The sequence below is a fragment of the Populus trichocarpa genome, chromosome 10 (genome assembly GCF_000002775.5).
Source record: "Populus trichocarpa isolate Nisqually-1 chromosome 10, P.trichocarpa_v4.1, whole genome shotgun sequence".
NCBI lineage: Eukaryota > Viridiplantae > Streptophyta > Magnoliopsida > Malpighiales > Salicaceae > Populus > Populus trichocarpa.
The window spans coordinates 16,990,675-17,015,597 of NC_037294.2; the positions used below are offsets into that span (position 1 = coordinate 16,990,675).

General features: G+C 34.3%; 2 protein-coding genes across 19 annotated transcripts; one reads left to right on the forward strand and one right to left on the reverse strand.

Moving 5' to 3' along the window:
- Positions 1-2,949: 2,949 nt before the first annotated feature.
- LOC7481577 (uncharacterized) lies at positions 2,950-5,211 on the forward strand. Of its 2 annotated transcripts, none has more exons than XM_002315006.4 (7): positions 2,950-3,087; positions 3,492-3,630; positions 4,058-4,120; positions 4,201-4,248; positions 4,369-4,422; positions 4,656-4,719; positions 4,804-5,211. In XM_002315006.4, the coding sequence occupies exons 2-7, from the start codon at positions 3,493-3,495 to the stop codon at positions 4,950-4,952; spliced, it is 516 nt and encodes a 171-aa protein (XP_002315042.1). In that variant the 5' UTR covers positions 2,950-3,087; position 3,492; the 3' UTR covers positions 4,953-5,211. The 2 variants fall into 2 exon arrangements, with proteins under 2 accessions (XP_002315042.1, XP_024465590.1); XM_024609822.2 differs by having other exon boundaries at positions 4,807-5,211.
- Positions 5,212-5,602: 391 nt separating this feature from the next.
- On the reverse strand, positions 5,603-10,612 carry LOC7492929 (KH domain-containing protein At4g18375). 17 transcript variants are annotated; one of them, XR_008060358.1, is made up of 10 exons: positions 10,451-10,612; positions 9,582-10,237; positions 8,766-9,161; positions 8,412-8,666; positions 8,001-8,267; positions 7,817-7,881; positions 6,546-6,698; positions 6,418-6,456; positions 6,201-6,339; positions 5,603-5,911 (listed from the first exon to the last, which is right to left on the reverse strand). XR_008060358.1 is itself a non-coding variant. In XM_052456528.1 (8 exons), the coding sequence occupies exons 2-7, from the start codon at positions 10,179-10,181 to the stop codon at positions 7,592-7,594; spliced, it is 1,632 nt and encodes a 543-aa protein (XP_052312488.1). In that variant the 5' UTR covers positions 10,182-10,237; positions 10,451-10,612; the 3' UTR covers positions 5,603-6,698; positions 7,570-7,591. The 17 variants fall into 17 exon arrangements, 7 of the variants coding, with proteins under 7 accessions (XP_052312488.1, XP_024465583.1, XP_024465578.1 ...); XR_002984062.2 differs by lacking the exon at positions 6,201-6,339 and adding an exon at positions 6,112-6,200 and having other exon boundaries at positions 7,981-8,267; XR_002984063.2 differs by lacking the exon at positions 6,201-6,339 and having other exon boundaries at positions 7,981-8,267.
- Between the last annotated feature and the right edge of the window lie 14,311 nt (positions 10,613-24,923).

Below are 24,923 nucleotides of genomic sequence, written 5' to 3' on the forward strand. Positions count from 1 at the left end.
TCAATATTGGAGCGCGCGTGTGTGTATGTAACATAAATGTTTGATTAAAAAGAAAAGATATAAATATAAAATAAATGTGTCATTGTGAATTTATATATTTTTAAAATAAAAATATAGAAAAACATTTTTCTTATAGCAGTATTTGATTATTGTATTTTAAGATAAACATACAGAGATAATAAAGACATAGAAAATAAGATATAAATAAGAGATATAAATATAATTATGTTTGATAATAATATACAAAATAGATTAATCATCTCTCTATCCTACGTGTTGAAATTATTAATAATATAACAACCTTTATTATAAAACCTAGATTGGACTTGTGGGACAAGCTGAGATGTGGTCAACTCGGGATATTGATCAATCCAGGCTTAAGAGAAAATAAAAAAAAAAATAACCTAGTCTGACCTGATCAAAAACCTAAGTCGACTTGCAATCCGATCAAGCAGGGGTAAACCTTGAGTAAAAAATTTGTTAATTTTTTTTTGGTGATTTTTGTACCAAAACAATATTGATTTGATTATTTTAAAAAAAATTAGCCCAAGCTTTACTACGAGTTGATTTTTAAAATTATGATAATAACTAATTTTATCTTTACATGTCTTAGTTATATAATTTTTTAATTAAAAGTTCTTTATAAGAATACTTTTGAAATAAAAATTATCTTTATATACATGTTTTTTTTGTAGTTTTTATTTTCAAAATACTTAAATTTACTTTAAAATTATTATAATAACATATTTTTTATATTTTTATTTTCATTTATTCAATTAAACATATTTTTATTACTACCATTTTTATCTTTTATCTTTATCTTTTATGTTCTAAAACATTAATCAAACGCTATTTATATATTCGTTATCTTTATCTCTTCTGTCAGCGCTATCTTGCTTCTTCCTTCATCATCAAAAAAAAAAAAAAAAAAACACTTGCTTACTGTGGAGTTGTCGTTTCTTTCATTTTTGTTATAATTGCAGGACAAAAATGAAAGGTCATGGCCTACAATATTGCCCACCAGCTTAGGTTTTTCCGGACCTAAGCTGGAATCATAAGCATCATTGCCACCAGAAACGTCCCAATAATTTTCCCTGCACAGGCTGTAGTAATAACCAGCACCAAAAGTCCCCATGACCTTCCCCCGCGAATTGTAGCCACATCAGTCTTTAATCCACTAGAAGCAAAGTGGAAGAAGCAGACCCGAAACAAAGTCTTCCATCCTCTCCATCAATGCCTCAGCAAATTCACCTTCAGGGATAGTTAGTCCAAAACCAAATGCACCAGAAATAGAATGGATGGCTATAGGGTCGGTCATGAGTCCTGATACCATAACCCCAGCCATTGTCAGGCAGATATAAGCTTCATCTACCATGTCATGTTCTGGGGAGCATCTTCGAGCAATCCATTTCATGGCAGGTCGGATCACAATTAACATGAATGCAACAAAGGCAACACCTGAGACGACTACCCAAATTGATATTAAAGATCTTTTGTGTTCACCACCATTACCATTACCAGCTAAAGCTACTGCTAAGGCCAGCAAGATCCACGCTGCAACGTCATTGAACGCTGCTGCAGCCATTGCAGTCTCTCCAACTTGAGTTGTTAGTAGCTTTAAATATTCTGCAAGAATTCGGGCTAGCACAGGAAATGCTGTGGTATAAATACAATCATTAATCTTTATATGTTGGTGGATATAAATTGGAACTAGGCTCAAGTTATAACCATTTCAGCACTTTTGAGTTGCCAATGCTGGCAGGTCCGACTTTGAACTGTGCTATTCACATGCATCAATTATACTAGTGAAATAAATAAGTCCAGCTGTTGTATAATCGGTTAATTAGAACATCCAACCACAATTTTCAAAATTGCTTTAGGTAAAGTACCCTTGACCTCCGATTAAACAAACTATTTCGTAAGATGTTACATAATTTGTTCTAAACAAAGAAAATAGAGATCGTTTTGAAAAGATAGGGAACTGTAGAGGCATTCAAGGTAACTAGAAAATGCCTATGCCCCCGATGAATTGTAGCCGTAGGCTCCATTAGACATCGATCATGTGGCTGGACACAACACAATAGTTTCATATCATAGATTAGTTCTGAATATTATCAGTGACAACATCTTACAATATAGTAATTAAGAACTATAGATACGATATTGGGATTTGGCTAGTCATATTTTATAACCTCATCAACCTTCCGTCTAGCAAAGAAGAAAAGGAAACAAAAATATTAAAAATATCTGTCAGTGCTGAAGCTTGTATCAGATACATACAATTTAAAGTATCTTTTTATTATTATTAATGTGGGTGTCCGGGCTAATTTATACGCACCTCGACTAATTTCACGGACCCTGAAGTTAATGATCATATAAGACTCCAGTGGTCCTGAAATTTATAAAACTCGAACTGATGATCTTTAGAGAATAAATTCAAGACCTGACCAGTTGAGCTATACTCATCGGAATTAAATACTTATATTTGTTAATATGAGTACTGATTTGTTGCTATTCATGCTTCCGAGCTAGCTCAGGGCATTACTTTCTTTCCGCAGCCAGCAGTCGGCAGCCATCAAATCCTTTTAGAGGATCTCGCAAGGGTCTCTTTCCTCCTCCATGTATTCTTTGATATAATCCCAATGCTTACAGGATAAGATCATCACAAAAAGGTGCATATTGTTTAGGGTTCTTGAACCATGCTCATCAAACCAAATATTTCTTCGGGACTGAAAAATAGTTCAAACCACTATGCTTCAAAAACACAATAATACACACAATCAAAATGTACAAAAAAGAAAGAGAAAAGGAAAAGAAAATGCAAGGTTTATCGGGCCTATTGGCTGAAAACAAAGAGCCACGAGCCCACAGATTATAATGCATGGACCAAAGGCCCAGGACAGGCCTATTCCCGCATCGGGAACTGAAGAAAAAGAGAGAAATATTCATTGTTCTAACTTCTATGCGTATTGCGTAGTCTTGAGGCTTCATTTTGATAGGATAAGACAGCAGAATCCGGGTAGACCCGATCCGTAGCATACTCTGCCGCCATCCAAGCTTCCCGGTCCGATCATCGATTACTATCAGGTAATAAACACGTTAAACTAACTAAAAAAACAACTTCTACATGCTCCTTTTGCTTCAATTTCATTTGAACATTACCTATTTCATATTTTTAATAAATTCATTTTTGTTCTATCATACAATTCTCGAGCATTTATAAGTTAATTATCAAGACCAATATTATCGATGATTTTCTTCTCTTCAATTAGTTTTTATTATTAATTGGTGTGTTTTGCCGCTACCCAAAGCAACTCTCTAGTGCTAGAATACATAGATGTAACAATATATATATGGTTATAAGTTATACTTAATTATGGCAATCGTATACAGTTAAAGATTAGACGACGCTTTTTTTTTTCTTTGGAACTCACAATGTTTTCTCTAATTATTATTATTATTATTATTATTATTATTATTACAAAACACAGAATGTCAAGCAAGAGCATCGAGGACGTAAAGGAGCAAGAGTTCAGTAACGATGCTGCCGAAAATCCAGTCGAAAACGATGGTGACCAAAAAGAATTGGATCAAAATGGTGAAAACCCCATGCTCTCACCCGAGCAGGAGGTAAATTGCAATGCAACTTCTTTATGTCACACTTCTGGTTTGGCTGGCGACAAGAATTTATAATCTCCCAAGGCATAAGGGTTCTAAATCAACAAATGTCATATTATAGTTATACAAACTGATACGCAAAGTATTTCTTTTCGTACTTGATTAATCACCTGATGTTTTGGATTGTCACTTGCCACATCAAATGTCGTGTGAATCTTGGTATAATTTGTTTCTTTGTAACGTAACCAAACGGGATAAGAAAAGGCAATCTTGAGAGCGCTGGACAAAATTTTGTGTTTTGGTTACACGTTTGACACAAATCTAAACTCATTGGCTCTCAAGCTGCTTGCCCTGGAGAGAAAAAATAAAGATTTCATTGATATGCAGGCTAAGCGAAATGTAACAGTTTTCAAAACTTAGCTTCTGACACATTTTGCAGGAGGAGATCATCAAGAAAAAATATGGGGGAATGTTATCAAAGAAGAAGCCGTTGATATCTAAGGTAACTATCATTAATTTCCTAGCTGTCTTCGTTAGTTCAATTGAATTATCTAACAAGTAACGAGTTTCATCCTGTTCTAGGATCATGAACGAGCATTTTTTGATTCTGCTGATTGGGCACTGGGAAAGGTAGTCAATTGAATATTTTTTTCTAGAATTTTGATGGTTGTCATTCTTTAGAACTCTAATGTTGAGTTTGTAATTCCAAGTTATTTTTTTCTTTTACCTGTCTGTCAACTTGTTCAACAGCAAGGAGCTCAAAAACCTAAAGGACCGCTTGAAGCTCTCCGCCCAAAACTTCAGGTATCGATGCTTCCTGTTTACGTCTTGAAAAAAATTCCTCGTCAAAAGATCAGTTGCATGCTATGATCGTTGTCCTACAATCCTATCTCGAATTGAATTTAACCAATGTCCTGCCACCCAATCCTGTTTTTTAAGCCAGGCGGATTGACTAAAATGAAGAGTTTAACAAATGAATTTCGTCCCAATAACACGGCCCATCACCTGTTAAACCTTGTTTTTTTTTTCTGTTTCAGCCCACTCCGCAACACCAAATGCGTTCAAGGCGCTCAGCTTATGCTCCTGCAGACGATGATGATGGTATCTTGCAGAACCACGTGCAATCCTTGCCTATATTTGCCCACTTACTGTCATCTACTTCTACTAATTTCATTTTATTTGCAGCAGAGGATGGCAGTAATCACGCATCACCCGAGCATGAGAACTGCGAATCACAAGGTGGGGACGATAAGAACTCAGCTCCTAAAGATCAAACCTGCAACGGTGGAGACGATAAGAACTCTGCTCCTGGTGTTCAAACCTGCAATGCCTAGTTGCAGTTTAATTTATTCATAATTTCATACTGGCACCCTTTGTCACTTTATATTCCTAGAAAAATGAGATTAAGAAACCATGATGGGAGGCTTACAAGGTGCTTATGCAGTAAGTAAAGCATTGGATCGTCGTCCTAATATTAGTCATTCGAAAATAATACATTTATAATGGATCCTTTTGGCTTTTCCTTCTTTCTATATTTGTACCCAAATAGTGGCATTAACCATTGAATAAATATTGGTAAAATGTTAATGGACTCTTGATTCGGGTCAGAATAGGCACGCACTTCAGTCGCCCTAGTGGATTGTATCATTGAATAACCACTTTATTTTGGGCGACCACAACGTGCATGCGTTGCTGGTTAATAAAAACACAAATTTTGATGGAAGGGAGAACTTCTAGATTACTGAAATCTTAAAACCAATACAAAAAAAATCACCACGCTAACATAGGGGATGTGTGTTTTTTTGGGACACAACACTGGCGTTCAACCACAGCCACAAACCGGATACGCTAATCCAAGGTTGTTGGCATAGATTTGATCTGTGTCCAATGTTTGATCAAGGCAAAAAAAAAAAAAGGAGGCGAAGATGGAATGGCGGGAGAGAATAGACTCATCCGGCTATACAACAGTCACGATAGAATCATCTATACAAAGTTGCAAACATCTGATTCATGATAAAATCCTAGCTGAGCAAATATTACACGCCAATTAAAAGGAGAAATTCAGGAGAACGGCAGCAGAAACAATTCCTCACCATTCACAATACAAGCAAAACACAAGTTAATTCTCCACATTACTTTCGAGCTAATTCAATGCACTGCACTATCAAATCAATTACTCAAATTCGACCCCAAAAGCTCCAATCACATCAACCTCCTATATACACACACATATTTAACCACAATGCAGAGGTGTGGATGTAGACCAAACAAGAATCAGATACCTTCTGCTATGCTGAAACACAATATAACACAAGAAATCAAAAGTTTGAAGAGTGAGCTTTCATTAGACTTAAGAAACCCGGTCTAATGCAAACATAGAAATAAAACTATTCCAAATACAACCGGTAAGCATACATGATTTCAGGTAATACTGTATTCAACAGTGATATTTGTTATATTATGTTCCTATCAAATAACATGGTGATTGCTCACCATGGTAATCACACCAGTGAACATCCAAAAATACAGCAGTTTCACTAGTTTCCTGGGTCTGTTTCCATACATGAGATGAGGTGAAGTACCTGTGCAAAAAAAGAATGTGGATATAGTGCCTGATTGGGAAAATTACACTTCTGTCTACTTGTCCAACTTCAATTGCTGCACACATCATGCCTTACCATCTTTCAATTATTGAATTATTATACAGGAGCAGCCAGCTTACTGATTACCAATAAGATAGCCATGTCATGACTTGGACAAACATCCTGTTTACTATAAACTAGGAGCAGAGAAACATACCTGCTGGTGATGTAAATGAAAACTGTTGATGCATCAAACCTGCCACGTTAATTACACAAAGGACTTCAATCCATCCATCCAAGGCTAATGGACAAGAACACTAAGGTGAAAGTAGAGAACATGCCTACCCCTCAAGCTGATTTATCTTCACCATGCCAGTAATTGGTGAATCAGCTCAAAGAGGGATGCATACAACTACCTCCCAGCTAAACTAATAGCCCCATTGTGATTTTCCCACGGCTTATGGGACAAGCCTGAACACAGACCATCAAGAGATTTGCCTTCAAAGCAAATTTGAAATATTAGAAAATTTTCATATCAATATTTCCACACGGTATTCTTCCAAATCACGTAATAAATTGAGATGCAAAATATTAGAGAATAAATCAAAATTTGAATAAATAGAGGACATCCACGAGTTCCCTTCCAACCATGAAGGTAGTGGCAACCCATGGCCACAGAGATAACAATCACAAACTTGAAAATAAAAGTAAATTGAAATAAAAGAATGACTGCACCATGATGAGATGGTAAAGCATAGTCCAGATTACAGAACCTAAAGTTTTCCGGGCCCTTGCCATAATCTGTCAACCCACACACAGAATGATAACTAATACAAGCATATACTATCAGAATTCAGTTATAAAAAATTTTCCCTCATAAAACCAATGACACAAGTTTGTGAGTGCCAATCACACATCTTTTACAGGGAAATAGATATTATTATTGTTACACATAAGCATGCTGATGGCCTATCCATCTAGAGCACAATATAAGCTTTGATAGTTACTGGTGTCAAGGTCCTCAAATGATTGAATGGTGAATTGCATCAACAGATATCCAAAATAAAGCATCTGAGGGTGGGCCAAGGTGAAGCACAGTTTTGTCAAGGCCTGTTCATCTGATCTTTTGTGACTTAGGCTGAAGGCTTCATCAAAGGGCAAAGGGCGGCATCAGGATTTGTAGATCACTGCTGTTTGGATTGTACAGGGAAGGCAACAGAGGCAAAAAGGTGCATTAGAATTCTAAAAACTAGGATGGCTGGGTTAGATATCAATGTGTAGTTATGTCCTCTTCAATCACAAAGAAAACAGAAAGCAGCACGCTTATTGAATAATAAGGATAAGAAAGAGAGGATGGAAAATTATCTACCTGTTGGCCCTAGAATACAGGATTAATACCCATGATGTTTTCTTTGGGAAACAGGATTCTGACCAGATAACCTGGTAGCAGAAGTTAAGAAGAATCAAGCGAGGGAGAGATTATCAATATTGATAACGAATGAAGATCTCCAAATACATTTCACTTTAAGAAACAATAGAAAAATGTAACAATAATAAATTGCACCAGCATTAAAATAAAACTTGAGCAAAAAAGTTTCAAACAAAAGAAATCTTACCCAGCACCACCAGAACGACCAGATGAGAAGCCACCATATGCTCCATAACTGCTTTCACCACCGATCTGAAAGAACAATCACATAAAACTTCATAAGAGGCAATAACAACATAGACATGGTTACTGATCCACGGATGTCCAAAAGAAAGTTCCCTCTACACACACATATGCAAAGATAAAAATACCAGTGAACCTCCATTACTTCCATAACTATCACTTGGGTGCACGTCACGAGATCCATATCCACTAGAGGAAGAAGTGTAACCGCGTCCGCGTGATTGACTGTCTCGGCTTCCGTATTTTGAACCATCTGATGTATCTAGTGACATAGGAATATATGGAAGTGCTGGTGGAAATGCAGTTAGTGCTCCATCCCTTCCAAATAAATTGGCTTTCAACCTCAAAATCACTTGTAAAAGAGCATTGCTAGCGACTTCAAGGCTTCCGGTGATCTAGTCAGCATTAAAAAACATAATCCCCATGGGGTTACAAAGGTTGGACCAAATATGCCAAAAAAACCAAAATAAATTGAGCAAAGCATGACACAAATAGCAGGGTCAAAACACTTGCACACTATTAAAATTATAAACATTCACCTGCACCATCTCATCATCTTCAACAGCAACCTTAGGAAGATTGTCTTCCGAAATAATCCGGATGTTTGCCCTTGTCTGATTCCTCATTTCTGAAATAATTGCCCCACCTTTTCCCATAAGACATCCAATTTGTGATCTTCCCACAAGCAGACGGGTGGTGATTACAGAATCACCAGATTCCTTTTCAGTTTTGTCACTGCACCGTGGTTGCAAGCGCAATGCTGCATTCATGGTTGGAGATTGATCTTCAAAGAACTAAAAGGAAAATGGTTAGGTCATCAACAATACAGAATTCCATCAAGAGTGTTTCACAAAGAAAACCGAGGGCCTGTAAAATAAGAATTGCATGCTCACCTCCTTTGCTGATATAAATATTATGCAATCATCTCCTTCAGCACCTGAGCTATCAACTTTAATAGAAGCCCTAGATTCCTGTCGAATTTGTTTGATGATACCACCACCTTTCCCAATCACACCTCCAATGTTTGCAGTGGGACACACTAAACGAAGAGAGAATTCTTTCGTGGAAGATTCATCTCTCTGGTCAGGGTAAAATGATGATGACCAACCACCTTTATAGTTGCCGTATAGACCCAAAACAGGGGCTCCAGCATTTGCAGTCACAAACACGCCACCATGCACGTTGGCTGAAGAAGACAGTATCAAGTGCTGTGACCGAGATGGATTCTCGTGAAGGCGGGTTGCCACTTGGTAAAGTGCCTTTCTCACAGCAGAGGGTTCTCCATGTATCTGTATTATATCAAAAGTTCACTTCTCTCAGAAAATACATCAGCATCCAACAGCTACTGCTGAGATAGCAAGTCATCTTGAAAAGCATGTTTGAGATGAGCTGACAAATTCACTAGCAAACAACACTAGAGATTTTGGTTCAGAATTTATGTTTGCTTTTTTAAAATCTGGAAAAGAAAATCGCATGCCCAGGTATTCAACTGTTATTATTGGTAGACACAACATGCTGCATTAGTAACAAGGTCACAAAAAGAAAACATGTTTATAATAGAAATTAAATTCAAACAGCTCCGCCATCGACAGTGAAAGCACACAGGTTCATTCTTTTGTTGTATTCTTGTTTTAAATAAAGCTCAATAAGAATTTAAGTTCCGGTATGGTACAATAGCAAGAAAAACAAAAACTTAAGAAACCCCTTACCAGGAGGAGTTCATCAATACTCAAAGCTAAAGGAGGTAAATGATCATCCTTTGTAATCCGAATCTGGGCACAAGTCTCACTCCTTATATTCTGAATAACTTGTCCACCCTTCCCAATAACACACCCAATTTGATCCGCTGGCACAAGCATTCTCACCGTAACTTGCTGCACCTCCCCAAAATTATCCTCTCCCTCCTCCTCCTCGGCAGCAGCATTGTTCAAGTCCTCAGCAATAACCCTATCATGAACCATAAAAAGCGCATCTTGAGCAGGACAAACATACTCGCCAGTTTCTCCAAAAAGATTAGTTTCTTCACTCGAACTATAAATAGTAACAATTCGCTCATCATAACCCGGCATTGCCTCACTAATCCTAATATTTGACTTACTATCCGCCCTTAATTGCTTAGCAATCTCTCCACCTTTACCAATAATACTGCCAATCTTTCTCAAAGGGCATAAATAACGATAGACTGTATCTTCATTAGTAATAGTATTCTGGTCAGAAGGGTCATCTCCGGGGTTTCTTCTTTTACCCCCGCCATAATCAGATTGTGAGTGTTGTGATCTTTTTCCGTAGTCATTCCTTTGACCAGCCATTATTAGTAGTAGCAGCAAAAGGAACAAGAAAAAACAGAGAGAGCAACCCCCTTTAACTGCAGATACATAAAAACCAACTAAAAATTAAAAAAGGACAGTTTTTTATGTGATTAAGATAAACAAGAAAATAAAAAAGTTTGTGTCTTTAGTGATAATAATAGATCTGGGATTTGAGTAACTAGCAGTTTAATAGTAACAATTACGCAACATAAATAAATCAAAGGAGATTTAAAGGAAGGGGGGATTGAGAGAGAGGGAGAGAGACTAACACGGGAAGCGAGGACTGGAGAGCGAGAGAGGGTGTAGTGCTTGTCTGCTTTGATTTGTTCTGCGGTGGAAAAGATAGAGGGGGAGGGGGAGGGAGAAGATGGGGCAAAGATGACTCTGTCAAAATATGTAGTGGACAGCAGAGCATTGGAATCTAGGGTTGTACCGTATCTTTTCCGGATCCCTTCATGGAAATTACTGAGATAGCCTCCGTCTGTTGGTATGGAATTTTTTTAGCTGAAATTGGCAGCTCGGAATAGGAAGGGCAGAAGATGGACAGTTGATGTTGTATTTGCAAAAAAGTAATGAAATACGATTAGGTAAAGTATTTAATTGTATTTCTGTTTTTACCAGATCGAATGGCAAAAATAACTTATTATAATTTCATGTGTGGACCTTGAATTTAATTAATAACTTATTATAATTTTTATGTTTTAAATAAAATATTAAATTATATTATTTTAAATACATGTAAAAATAAATTTAATAACAGTCTTAACTATTTTATCTATAATTAAAAAATTACTGTAAAGACTCTTATATTTATTTTACCCTTGATTCTTTATTAAATGTTGGAAGCACAAAAAAAAAAAACCAGTCATTAGCATTGAAAACATACCCCCAAAACAACAAGAAGTCGGGGAAAAAAAGAGAGATTTTATAGTCAGAATTTAAGAATATCAAGCATTCAACCTTACAAAAGAAACAACAAGAAGGTGAATTATAAAACCGATATTCAAATCTCCTTTATATTATATATTTTCCCTGCTCTGTTTTTATTTTCCCCGTTTAAGCTCTCATAAGTTAAAGAGAAATATCTCTTTTAGACGAGTCACATCACTTCTTTTATATATATATATATATATATAAACATTGCTACTGTTTTCCTTGAAGCTTAACAAAGATGCAAATGCACCTCTATTTGTAGTAACAGACCATTTTCTCCAGTAGCACGTAATGAATGAAATTTCCCATTTGGGTTCAGTCCTGGCTTTAAATAAATGGAAAGTAGCATTTCCAGGCAACTTGCTTGACAGAGAAGAGACGGATACCGAATAATCTTCAAGGGTATTGTTTAACTGATTAAATTTTTAGAATTGTTTTTTAAAAGTCATCATTCAAGTCTTATAAATCTCAGAATCACTGGAGACTTACATGGTTGTTAACTTCAGGGCTTGTGGAATTAATTAAGGTATGCGCAAGCTAACCCGAACATCTACGTTAATAAAAAAAAATTGACAGCGAATCATTTGAAGAAATGGGTGTTGCTGTTTATTTTTAGAATATTATTTTTATTGTTAATTTTAAGAGGAGTTAATTTGTAAATTCTTAAAAAGATTTTAAACACGGAAATTGATTTAATTATTTGAATTAAATTCAATTTTAAGGTTCGAAACAACGTGTAAATACGTTTACTGACTATATTCGTTACTCTGCAGTTACAAGTTACAACACTCTTTTTGTTAGAACTTAGAACTATGTCGGTAACACCCTCTTTGTTATTTTCTTTTAGGCACATGGTGCTTTGTTATATCAGCTATATTTTCCTGCACGTGTGTTATTACAATATTTTATTTAAAAAAACTGAGTAACTTGTAAATAAATAATCTTGAATAATTATTAGTAAAATATTTTTTTTTTAAATCTGAATAATTTTATATAATATTTGATAAATTATAGTTAAATTGGTTTGTTTGATTTTCAAAACATAAAATTGAATTATCTTTAATAATTAATACAGGAAGTGTCACTACAAATTTAATTTGCACCAGTATATTCATAAATATTGTTAGAAAATGAAATGGCGTTTTTCATATAACAAAAAAATCACGTTTTTTTTCAAAAAATAAAAGAACAGAAACGTATACCAATCACGTTTCTTTTTACCTGTAACGTTGGTTGATGACCAAATAATAACTTTCAGGGTAATGTCTGAATCTTCTTGGCGATATCTCCAACCTTGGTCACAGATGTCCTAGATAGATTTTTCATTTGATTTCGGTGATTTTTTTCTTTTCTTTTCTGATTTTCACTCCTAGCCTACCAAAATTCCACAACTAACCCTCAATTTATTTTGTCATTAAATTTGATCCCTGTTCTTTTTGTTTTTATTTTTTATTTTTGATTTTTTTATAAAGTTCTGATTTTTATATAATCTCATCATTCAATCTTAATTTATCATATGTTTTTTTTTTTAGTTTGATCTTCATTTTTTTTTTCAATTTCAACATTAAAAGTTTGTAATTACCCTCTGATTTATTTATTTAATTTTAATCTCTATTTTTTTAATTGTTATTTTTTGAATTTATTTCTTCAACATTTTATTGTTTGAGAATTAGGCTTCATGGTTTTTTCATGCGGAGTGCTTCCGGTCTAATAACCCGGGCCACTTGTTTAAGAAGTCAGCACTAGTTGACATCTATTTTTTTTACTTATTTTTTTTATTTCATTATTCGATATTGGTTTTTTTTTTAAAGGGTTTTGTGTCTCATTACCTGGACCATGGGTTTGCTCGTGCCGACTTGGTCTTTATTACTCGGGTTACAAGTTTTTCATGCCAACTCGGATAGACTTAGGCTCGGTCTTTTTATTTTTTTTTTACTCCATTTCATCATTTCATATTTAATTAGCTAAAAATTGACTTGCATCATATTTCTTGTTTTTCAAAAAAAAAAAAAGTTGTTTTGGGCAATTTTTTTTTACATAGTATATTTGATCTTGTTATTTTTTTTATTATATAATTAAAATAAAACTAATTCATATTAATCTAGTTGGGTTTATAACCCGAGTTGTTAATTTTGTTTTTATTCTTTAAAACATGATAAAAATACTAGATTATATTTTTTTATGATAAAACCAATTTATATTATTCTAATGGGGTCTATAATCCCAGTTATAAATTTTGTTTTTATTCTTTAAAATACATTTACAATACTTAGATAATTTTTTTTTATTTTATACAAAAAAATATATATCCACCCTACAGCGTAGCGCGGACATATCTAGTACTAGTAGGGATCTAAAGATCAAGTGATCCCTATCCTTTCTCTTTAGTTCTTCTGCCCTTTGTATTTTAAAGGAACAGCTCCGGGTCGTGAAAGATAAGTGGCACAATGGTATGAAATATCTTTCATTGGTGTCATGATAACAGCAATTTTATTTTTTATGTTAAAGTTCTTATACGACATTACCATGACAAACTAAATATAACCCCCATTAAGATGATCGTTGGGTCCTCGCTTTTTACCTTCAGCTTGACCACTTCCTGCAGCAGCTCTTCTCATAAAACTTCCACTCCCACAATCACACCCCTTTTGAATTCTGGAACCAGGCACTCCAGTCCTCCAGACACCTCAGGAAGATCAGGGAAAAAAAAAAACAAAGGGGAGCTATTACGTGCCAGCAGCAGATTTTGCTCATGCAGGAGAAGGCATTTTCTTGAAGCAGCATCAACTGCATTATTTCCTATGCGTCCTTCCATCGCTTCTGATAAATTACAGCCTGATTATAAGGTTTGCCTATCTTAATTTGCTCCAAAAGCATACACGATTGAATGGTGCTTAAAAAGATATCAAAGCCTTTGATGTAAATTTACTTTCAGTTCTGTTTCCTTGTTACATAGTCTTGTCCTGTCAAAAGCTAACTTCGCAGCTGAAAACTTGAGCTCCGCAAACTCAATAATGTAACACACTCTGTGAACCCAGTTACAATATCAGACTTTGACTGTAATATTTGCCAATAGAAGTAGAAATTAACCATTTTAAATATGTTAATGACTGTTTTGGTTAACCAACCCCGAGCTAGCGGGCATAATTGAGACTGCTGTCATTGTTGATTTAGTTGTGTGAGAAATTTCAGTATTGTAACACGATATATTTACGGTGTTCAATAGACCTCTTTTAAGAGTCTCTTGTTCGAGCCTCTTTTTTCTAATAGAAAAAAAAAAAGTAGAGTTCACCTTACTGATGGGTCTGAATATACACCCTCTTAACAAGATCCATATACCAATGCTTAGGTTAATGAGAGATACATATTCAAAGCCATGATAGGCTATAAAGCTCACCCAAGCATCCAAGATTCAATTAAAGTTAGCATCCATTTGGTTTTTCATGTAGACCTGGGTGTATCACTTGGTCCAATGCTTTTGTAGAACCCATGTTGTTGATTTAGACCTCTAGGAACTTTGATGCCCAATAAGTTCGAAACATTCATTATACTATTTTGAGGTGTCCATATGGCCCAATATAACAGCACCTCATGTAGAACACTCACTGAGATCTCATAGACAAACTAAAGCTGAACGAGGCTGATACATTTGATACCATTTGCTACACCAGAATGCACCACTCCTGGTCAAATTTGATTTACTCAGGATAAAATATACATGTATTTTGCACGCTCCTTGGTCACATGTCCCTTGGAGATTGGTTCAATCATTGTATAGCCCACAAAACCCAGAATTGGGGCAACTTTTGCAGCAACTCATTGTCATTTTATTAGTCTCTATCCTTGAGTAGTCAGAGGAGACAAGCACATTAACCATCCTAAGCTATATAGATAGCCTTAAATCCTAAGGCAAGTTATTTTCTTTCTGTAACTCAAACCTATATATCTTGTACAACTAAATGCCTATAGCAGTTGTGGGAAAACCATAATCTTTGAGAGGTTTTCGGTAGCCTCATTAGGTACGAGATTGGTTTGGTAGGAGGAATTTTATGGACCTGTATTGAATTCTGTCACGGGACCCTATGAAGCAGAGTTAGTGCTACTCTTGCCTGTTAAAACAATTTTTGTTGTAGGGATTATATATCCAGGCCTCTATCTGATGATATATTCCCTCTCTTTTTTTCTTTTTTCTTTTGGGCCAAGGTTGCAGTTTGTAAGTCACAGCTTTTTAATAATTTAAGAGGAAATTAAAGGCCAAGAATTCATAGGCACTGGTCCTAACCTCAAATACCATGCCAGTGATGCTGATATCCAGGTTTTCGGCGTGGATCCTATCACGAAGATGGAAAATATGCGCGCGCAGGAATCAGCGTGGCTGCTGGTCTACCGCTTTCAAACTTTGAATCTATACAAGCAGTGTGCATGCTTCTTCCATGACACTATCAATTCCACTAAATTTTTGTATATTGGACATAATTTACCACACAATTGTGCAGTAGCTGAGAAGGGATGTGAATGATAAGAAAGCATTAGTTGAAATATATATCTCTCTCTCAACTTCCTAAAATAAGAAGGCAAGTAAATGTGCAATCGGTGATTGAAGACAATATTTACTAGAAACTACTTAGGGCATCGTTGAAATATATTAATTCCTCGTATAAAAGAGAGAGAGAGAGATTTTATTAATCCCATTCATATCTTCTCCATCATGCATGCAACCACCTTCATAATTTTTTCTCTCTACAGCTTTGAAAGGGTGAGTTATGCATTCAAACGTAATGAAGCAAGGATGAATCTAGCATCCTGAAATGGCCTGGGGGGCAAGATCTTTTCCTTGTAAGAAAGTAGAGGAAAATATTTAAATTGATAAGTTTATATTTGTTAGGGACTTCATAAGTAAATTATATTTTTAAATATCAGACGAAATTTTGTTTCATGAAAGAGGATCAGATTGTTCATCTTCAAGAGAAGAGCAAGTTTTCTACCATGCGGACGGTTAATTTATCATGAAAAAAGATTAGAATTTACAAAAAGGGGGGGACCTAATTCGATGTGTTAGTAAGGGGAGAGGGCAATTGAAATATTGGGGATCTAGTGAGGAGTCATTTTCAGAACATTAGATGACAAATTTTAATACCAAAACTTGGCCCTTTTCATGGTCCTTCCATAAAATATAAGGTTAGATTTACACATAAAGGTTACGTATTGCAGAGTAGAGGTGTACATCAGAACCCTAACCACTTTCCGATCCAGCAGAGTAGAGGTTTACATCAGAACCCTAACCAATTTCCGATCCAGCATGTGTCCCTCTTCCACACCAATAAATGAGAAGAGCCCACAAAACCAATATCCATGGCCGCTCAAATTTTCAATTTTTGCAGTAGCTAATTTCTTGTCAAGGTTAATTTGTACAAGGGGACCATCCTTTCCCTCTTACAGATTCATGTGCCATGTTTGCATTTCCCAGACAATTGCACGATGAAAAAGGCACTACAAGCAACAATGGTATGCCTACTGGTTGCCATATCCTTGAAAACCCATAACCAACCTTACAATCGGGCCCAATTGGATCATCACGCCGTTCCCCTCCCATTAGCCATGTTCATGCTATTGTCATTTTCTATCCATTTGCCGAGGCGACACAAACAATTTTTTAACTTGGAGTTGATTGCAAGTGGTGCAAGTCAATTTGATTGCAGAGAAGAATATTCCTTGTAGTTATAAAATTTGGCCGTTTTAACTGGAGTTGTTTGTTTATGCAGCGTGGTCTTTTTTTTTTTTCAAAACAATTTTTTTTAGGTATTTTTTAAATTTTTCTGTTAGCAATTATTTTTTAAAATGATTCTTTTTTAAAAATATATTAAAATAATATTTTTTTTTTGTAACTCTAATATCTTGGCCTCTACATGTGCAAAACGCTGCCGAGCAAGTAATATGAACTGATTACAGCAGCAAAGTGAGTTGATGAGCCAATTGCCTGTTTGGTGAGAGATGTCTGATAAAATAAAAATCCATTAGGTTGCTTCAAAAGGATATGAAAAGGTGCTCCGGTTAAGAGGGTGTTTGGCAGTGTGGTAATGGTTGCTTTTCAAATAGTTTTTCATGCCGAAATACATGCCAATGATGTTTTTTCTTTTTTAAAAATCATTTTTGATATCAGCACATCAAAACGATTCAAAAAGTACAAACCACACTCAATTTTAACAAAAAAAAAAAATTTAAAATTTGATGAAATGCAGGTTGAACCGTATATCTCTTAAAGGGAACTGGGGTTCTCTTTTCATTTAGTGCTTGCCATTATTCTCATTGAAGCATGCCCGTGCCCTCTATGAATCTTCATAAAAGACATTAATAGTGTTGATCTTATTGCGGTGCACGGCTGGATTCAATTGCCCCTTCCCGGTCGTTTTCCATTCTCGAAACCCCCCCATCGGCAGGCTTGCTCCGCCGAATCTAGAGATACATGCATCGCCGCCACGTTTATTTTTATTTTTATTTTTTGGCTCTCCAATTGGAGATCTCCAGTGATTCTAGATTTTTTTTTAGATGAAAACCAATTTACTTCATTCATAAGAATAGATAAAAGACAATACAAATAAACCTTTTATTACCGAACCAACCCTTACTTTAAGTGGTCCCTCTGTTCATTCTCATTTATTTTCAATTCTGGTGTTCAAATAAGAGCTTGGCACTCTCATAGGTGCAGCGATGGTTCTCTTTTATGGCGGTTTGGCGAGGTGGTGGTGTCCCCGTTAAACTCCTAACGCTAAATAAAAAATAAAAAAATAAAAAAACCGGATACATAGTTAAAAGAAATTATAAAATAAATAAATAAATAAAAAAGCTATATATAAGATGGGCACCCCGACCCGATGGCCAACAGGCAACCAACAAGTTTTAAGCAGTATGGGCCTAATACACAGGCCAGCCAATCGGAGCACCATAGCAGGAAGTACTATGTGATGTGCACATGGATTGGTGCGTGTACCTGACGAGAGCTGCTTCTAGCCTCTTGATAAGTTTTGCGTGGCAGCTGTAACTGTCCTTTAAAAAAACACCTCAGATAACGAAGTTTGCACGCGCAAGTCAACATTCAACCCATGAAATTCCCCCAGCTCCTAATAAAGCAAAACTCGAGTAATGGCATCTCCAATGGCAGAGCTGTAAGAACAGCCACAAAAAATTAATCCTGAAATTGGAATTTTATTTTTTGATTTTGGATTTTAAAGGGATAGTTGTGTGGGATCTTGAAATTCTTTTTATCAGAATAAAATTTTATTCTTACTGGTTTTTTTGGAAGAGCTATGAAATTGAGGGAAAACTTAAACTTTTTTTATTTTTAAATATTTCATCTCTCTTACCTCATTCTATTTAAAATACAAATAGCTTGTTGAAATGTCATCTGTCATTGGAGTCATACATGGACAAAGAAAAAAGAGGCTAAATTACACTATTTAAAATACTATACTGATAATTTGGCTCTTTCGAGTGATTTTTGTTTTTATTTTATTTTATTTTAAGATGCCCCAATCCAAATCAAATCTTATAATCACTCTTGTTGGTTTTTTCAAGATCAACAAGGAGACGACTGGTCAACAGTATAATATCTCATGCACACTTGATCAAGCTAAACGGCCTGTCTTTCTATCTTGGATGCTCATGAATCACAATCAAGCTACTACCCAAACCCGGAGAAGTTAATGGAAAAACAATCAGCTAAAACCCTCTAACGAACCAAATATACGTGGGATGCCTGAGCAAGCATAGATCTCGAATAACATGAAAAACATAGTCGAGCCAATGGATCAGCTTGTGAATTATCGAATCAGTCCAAAATAATTATTTTATATTAAAATAATGTTATTTTATATTTTTTTTAATTTTTAAAGTTGATTCGGCTAGATTTAAACTTGATTTAACTAGATCAGCTAGGTCATGGGTCAACCCAATCAATTCAACCAGGTTTCACCATCTCAATATATTTCATGATTTAATTTAAAATTCAACTCCAGTTAGCTTCTAGATTGTAAATTCTTCAAATTAACCAACTAGATGAACAGCTACACTAAAAATCATCCGTAAACATAAACATCCAGGCCGGTGCCGCAATCCAGAGAATATATAAAACCAATTGACTGTTTGGTATCGTTTCTGGTCTGTATATTTTGATTGGTGAAAAGGAAGAAAAAAAGACGTTAGTGATTGGTGCTTGTATGTAGATGATTTTTTTCATGAAAAAATGCACTTAGAATGAGAGCGATAGAAACGTGAACGAAGCAACAATGCATGCAGTAACATCAACGGCCATCTTGCTTGCTCTTGAGATGGGAGGATAAGAAGAACACTTTTGAATTAGACGCAAGTTAGTTTTCAACTAGCGTCACCTTCACCATAAATAGTATATCGTGGCTGGTGCATGGAACCTTTGACCTAGTCTTCTTTATGGTTTACGAAATATATATATAGAACAATAACCATCTTGGAGATTTTTCGCTTTTTAATTACCAAAACTCGTCTCTCTCAATAAATCTATCTGAATTTTCCTATAAGCATATATACAGTTCGCAGTAAATATACGTAATCACCGATCACACTGGTTAAGTTTCTCTTAATTGTATATTCTTGTTGAATTAACTTAGAAAAAGATATTCAAGAGTCTGTTACATATTAATTGTTTTTTTAAATATTTTTTATTTAAAAATATATTAATATAATTTATTTATTTATTTTTAAAATTTATTTTTGATATCAATATATCAAAACATAAAAAATAATAATTTTGAAATGTAAAAAGTAACATGCTAAACAGTGAGGAGAGTGAGTTCGTGGATAAGCTGTTTTCCACGTGATTGGTAAATTTCCGAAATTGTAATTGGATGGATAGTTATAGCAAAGACAAAATGTACTCCTGTTCATGGTATTTGAGGACAAGATTTATGCTTAGAGAATAAAAGTTATTAATAGTAGGGATGAAGAACTAGATTTGTTCTCCAAATTCTTAACATGTATCTCTGTTTTAATCGTGTTTATTATATTATAATATAGTATCCAATTTTTCAAACATGTTTTTCAATCAAGATTTTTTTATCAAAATTTATCAAAAAATCATTGTTCATATAAAAACAACATTGAGCTATGCAAGGATACAGTGGAAAACGTGCTGAAAGTTTTTCAAAATGTTTTAAGAAATAAATAAATAAAATCAAGCAACTTAACCATTAAATTTTAAAAAAATAAAAAACTATTTTTTTATTTAAAAAATATAATTATATTTTTGTGCAGTGCAAGGGTGTTTTCAAAATAAAACTTATGATTTTGTCAAGTTTGATGGAAAAATGATTAAAAAAAATACATTAAAAAACCAAATGCCATGCACTGACATGGCAGCTATAATTAAAAACGTAAGAATATATTAAAGATTTGCTTAATCATAAAGAAATGAATTAAGCTATTTGTTATGGCAATAGTTTCAGTTCGAAGAGGAAATAATTTCTTCTTTCTTGGTTGTATCTAAAATAATCAGCAATATAGAGATCACATGGCTATCCAAGGGATCTGACGTTGTTTTTACCATGAATATAAAATTCCATACAACTTCTCGAGGGGAGAGAATCTTCGAGCCCCTCGAATAATCCACTGGAGCAGTCACGGATGAAATTAAGATGACAGTTAATTCCATCCCCCGGAGAGAAAGACAAGCTAAAAAGTAATGTATGGCTGATTTTATTCTTTATTTTTCATAGCCTTAAGCCAAAAGGTGTCATAAAAATAAATAAATAAACAAAAAGCTTCTAATTTGAAATTTAAAGCAAGATTCACCGCGAAGTTTCATGTAGGGATAAAGTACTGCAGTTTAAAATTTAAAAAAATGATGTGTCCATGATCCATTATTACAGAGGGGAACAATGAGAAATCCGAGAGAATCACTGGGCAGTACTGTTGTCGGCAGCACCTCTGCTTTCTTCCTGTTTTTTTTAGGTAGGGACCCCCTCCATTTTTTTTAAAAAAAAAGCTTGTTTATTTTTTAAAAAACTCATGTAAAGATTTCCTGAATCAATAGACATTATTTTTTTTAAATGATTTTAAAGATAAAAATAGATTTAATAATTCTCCAACGCTAATTTCATGTTCGAAGCCATGAAGTCAGTGAAGAGAAGTAATCGCAGCATCTTAAAAATGCTCGCTGAATGAAAACGGGAATCGAATCGAACGGCGCTCATTGAACAATTATTCCACTCGGCCAGACTTTATTCTTTACTTATTGTCGAATCAACGAGCATTTACAATTATCACGGCAAGTTTCTGCGGAGCACGCCTAGCAAGGAGGGTCTTCACCGAATCCAAGAGGTTGTTGAAAGTACACTTTTTCGAGATTAGTTGGGTTTTTCTATTTGTAGATTTTGTTTTCAATAGAATCCAAAGGGTTTGGAGGGAGGGTAGTTTAGCTACCTAAGGCACGAGAAATCTAAGACTGCAGATCCTCCCTTTTTTAAAAGCAGGATTCCCACTGATCACGGGGATTGCATTTTTCATTCCACGCGCCATTGAAGGGAGTAGACGTGGAAAATGCCCTCACCAAGTGCTGGACTACGGTAGTGAATTTGTATTATCAATTATTTTTTAAAATATTTTTTATTTAAAAATATATTAAAATATTTTTTTAATATCAGCATATAAAAATATCAGAAACTATGAAAAATAATTTGAAGAAAAAAACTCAAAAATTTTTAAAAATATTTTTTGAACACAAAAACAAATACATTCAATATATAATGACATTTTAAAACAGCATAATATAATATAATCGCTTGTCAACACCAATTTTTTTAAAAAAATAATACCGTCTGGTATATGTTGTCTTTGGGAATAATGACTTTGTAAGGAGTCAAGTTCGGAATATTACTTATAAAAAAATTGTTAGAATGGGATGACATGAATTTGAAAGAAGAGAGAGGAAAGGGAAACAAGGCAAAAAAAAAAAAAGGAAATGGATGTTAAAACTCTAATTATGATATTATCGATACTTTAAAAAAATTCAGTAAGATGAATCCAACAATAAGATTAAGGTCATTGAAAATGTTCAAAGTGCATCGCGCTCTTTAACAAAAGACAAGGGAGTTGTTCACCATGCGTTGCCCACTGCAGTCATCTTTGGTGACCTTTCTTGGTATTGCTTAAATTGTTTCGTCTAGATTTTTTTGATGGTATCAAGATGTTATAAACAGAGTTTTGGTGTGCCTTTAGGATCTCATTCTTTGTTTTTTAAAAAACTCTTTACTTTCTTATCTCTTCTTGTTGTAATTACTCACTTAGCTATGCACAGTGAGTGTTGCCATGTCCTATCACTGTTTGTGATCTCACTTGGTGTATTGGATTTGCCTTGTTGAATTTTTTATAATGACACCTATGATATAGCAATTAGTGTTTCAATTTCTCGCTACAGTCTCTTTCTTTTTCTCTCTCTCTCAATTTTCTCTAATTTCTCCTCATTCTAATTACTAATTTGCCTTGAATGTGAAGTGTGATCCACCCCAATTATTATTGATAATCTTTCTTAATATAGTTGAATTTGTATCATTATAATATTTACGATGATATTAGTGGTGTTGTAATCAGAGCTCAGGTGTCTCTACAAGGTCTTTTTATTTTCTTTTTTTTTATCTCATCCCTCTTCCTTAAAATTTATACTATCTCATTTTAATAATTCATTTAGAAATGCGACATCTCATAAAGTCTTACTTCTTGCAAGGTCTTTATTCTTAACTGTAACATGTACCAAGCTGTGTTATTTTGCTAATTTTTTTTTCAAAAACATGTTATTTTGCTGATTTTTCTAGAACAATGTTTTTTTTTTTTAAAGAAAAATCAACATAATAGTAATGCACATTTATGTTTTAACAAAGCTACCGGTTAGAACAAGAGAAAAAAGGGACGCAAGTGGTAAATTGCCTTTTCTTTGAAAATATAAAAAATTTTATTTTATTTTTTCAAGGTATTTTTAGTGATATTATCATTCTTTAATTTAAAGGAAAACTAATTGTACTATCACTTATTTATAGAACTATATAATTTATTTCAACATACTTCCTTTTTTTGTCACAGATAAGAAATTTGAACCCGACACCTGTTGAGAAGAGAGATGCCAGTGCTGGTCCAAAAGATTTGTTCTCTACTCCATCTCTCTAAACCAAGATAACAGGATTATCACTCAAAATCCAGCCTCTCAGGGACATTGAGTTGATTTGAAGAATTTGCACTTATAATTATTTGAAAAATAATAATTTGAATTAACATTTAAACTTATCGAAAAAATATGTTTGTTCTTAGAAGTTAGAATTACTTTGATGGAGTGATTAATATAGTTACAAAACTAAATAGATTTTTAACAGGAAAAATTACTTGGAGTCTTATGTAATTTAGCCATTTATTTACTTTATTTTCGTTGTTTGAAAAACTACATTTCACACCATAAACTTGATATCCTTACAACACTTTACATACTTAAAGCTTGACGACGAGAAAAGTCAACAAAATATTCAAGATTATTTACAAATTTATCATTGTATTATATTTATTGAATTATAAAAAGCCATTACACTAATAATATTATAACTTCGGCGTCAAATTTGGTTCGTTGATCCATTCAGATGCTCTGGACGCATATTTCAAACTCAAACACTCAACATAAAAGTCCACAAGAAGAATTTATAGAAAAATCTCAGACTCCAACCCAATTTTAACAATATGACAATAATCTTGCCCCCTGAAATTCAACATGAGCCACGTTGCGAAAAAGCATGACCAGGACTTACAGATTTAAATAAAAAAAAAACCTTCAAATCTTTTCTTATCTCAACCCTTTGGAAAAGCTTAACCCATGACTTCTTCGATAGCGTTTGTTTTTTAGATAACTTTTATGGTTATGATTTTTAAAAAATAAGTTTAAAAAAGTATAGTTGGTTGAATTTAGATACGTGTCTGGTAAAAATTATGGTTGAGGTTTATGTGCAGCAAAAAAACATATATAAAATGTTTGATTTTGGTTGCTTTTTAAAAGTGTTTTTTACTTGAAAATGCATCAAAATAATTTTTTTTATTTTTTAAAAATTATTTTTGATATCAGCGCATCAAAATGATTTGAAAATACAAAAAAAAATATTAATTTGATGTAAAGAAAAAAATAAAAAACTTTAAATTTTGAAAAAAATGCTTTTGAAACGCAAAAACAAACAGAATTTACGAAACTCAGTTAAAAAAACATGTAAAAACTGCTTTACAAAAACTGCGTTTCAAACTCAATTTTTTGATGGGCTCCACAGCATAAAACGCAATTTGATGTATTATCAAATACATAACTATGTTTTTTACACCTCAAACATAAAAGCTACAACTAAACAAACGGACCCTAAAAAGGTGAATCTGACTATCAAGCGTCGATGTTATAGCACAAAAACAATACCAGGCCAAATAATTAAAAACAACTCATATCCCAACACCTTTGCAATCAAATATTGCATGTTTTGCACTTGAGGGTCTAGCTGCTGTGGTCAATCGTGTGACTTGTTCCGCCCCCGTCCCGGGTTCAACCCTCTATGTGCACGCCTGTCACCCCCGCGGTGCCTTACCTGCTCCTGGGCTTGCAGGATGTCCAGTGGGCCGTGGGGAACAGTCGTGGTGCGCGTAAGCTGGCCCGGACACCCCATGTAAATCAAAAAAAAAAAAATTGCATGTTTTGATTTTGATAAACGCAAATTAGGTTTAGATTTTGGTTTTTTTTAAACGAGAGGTAAAGTGTTTGGAGAGAGAGAG

Bases quoted from the DNA above. Each gene is read 5' to 3' on its own strand.
- LOC7481577 (XM_002315006.4), top strand. From the start codon at position 3,493: ATGTCAAGCAAGAGCATCGAGGACGTAAAGGAGCAAGAGTTCAGTAAC. The intron at 4,249-4,368 runs GTAGTCAATTGA...CTTGTTCAACAG, and splicing joins CTGATTGGGCACTGGGAAAG to CAAGGAGCTCAAAAACCTAA. The intron at 4,423-4,655 runs GTATCGATGCTT...TTTCTGTTTCAG, and splicing joins CTCTCCGCCCAAAACTTCAG to CCCACTCCGCAACACCAAAT.
- LOC7492929 (XM_024609810.2), bottom strand. From the start codon at position 10,181: ATGGCTGGTCAAAGGAATGACTACGGAAAAAGATCACAACACTCACAA. The intron at 9,162-9,581 runs GTAAGGGGTTTC...GATATAATACAG, and splicing joins GTATTGATGAACTCCTCCTG to ATACATGGAGAACCCTCTGC. The intron at 8,667-8,765 runs GTGAGCATGCAA...TTTTCCTTTTAG, and splicing joins TATTTATATCAGCAAAGGAG to TTCTTTGAAGATCAATCTCC.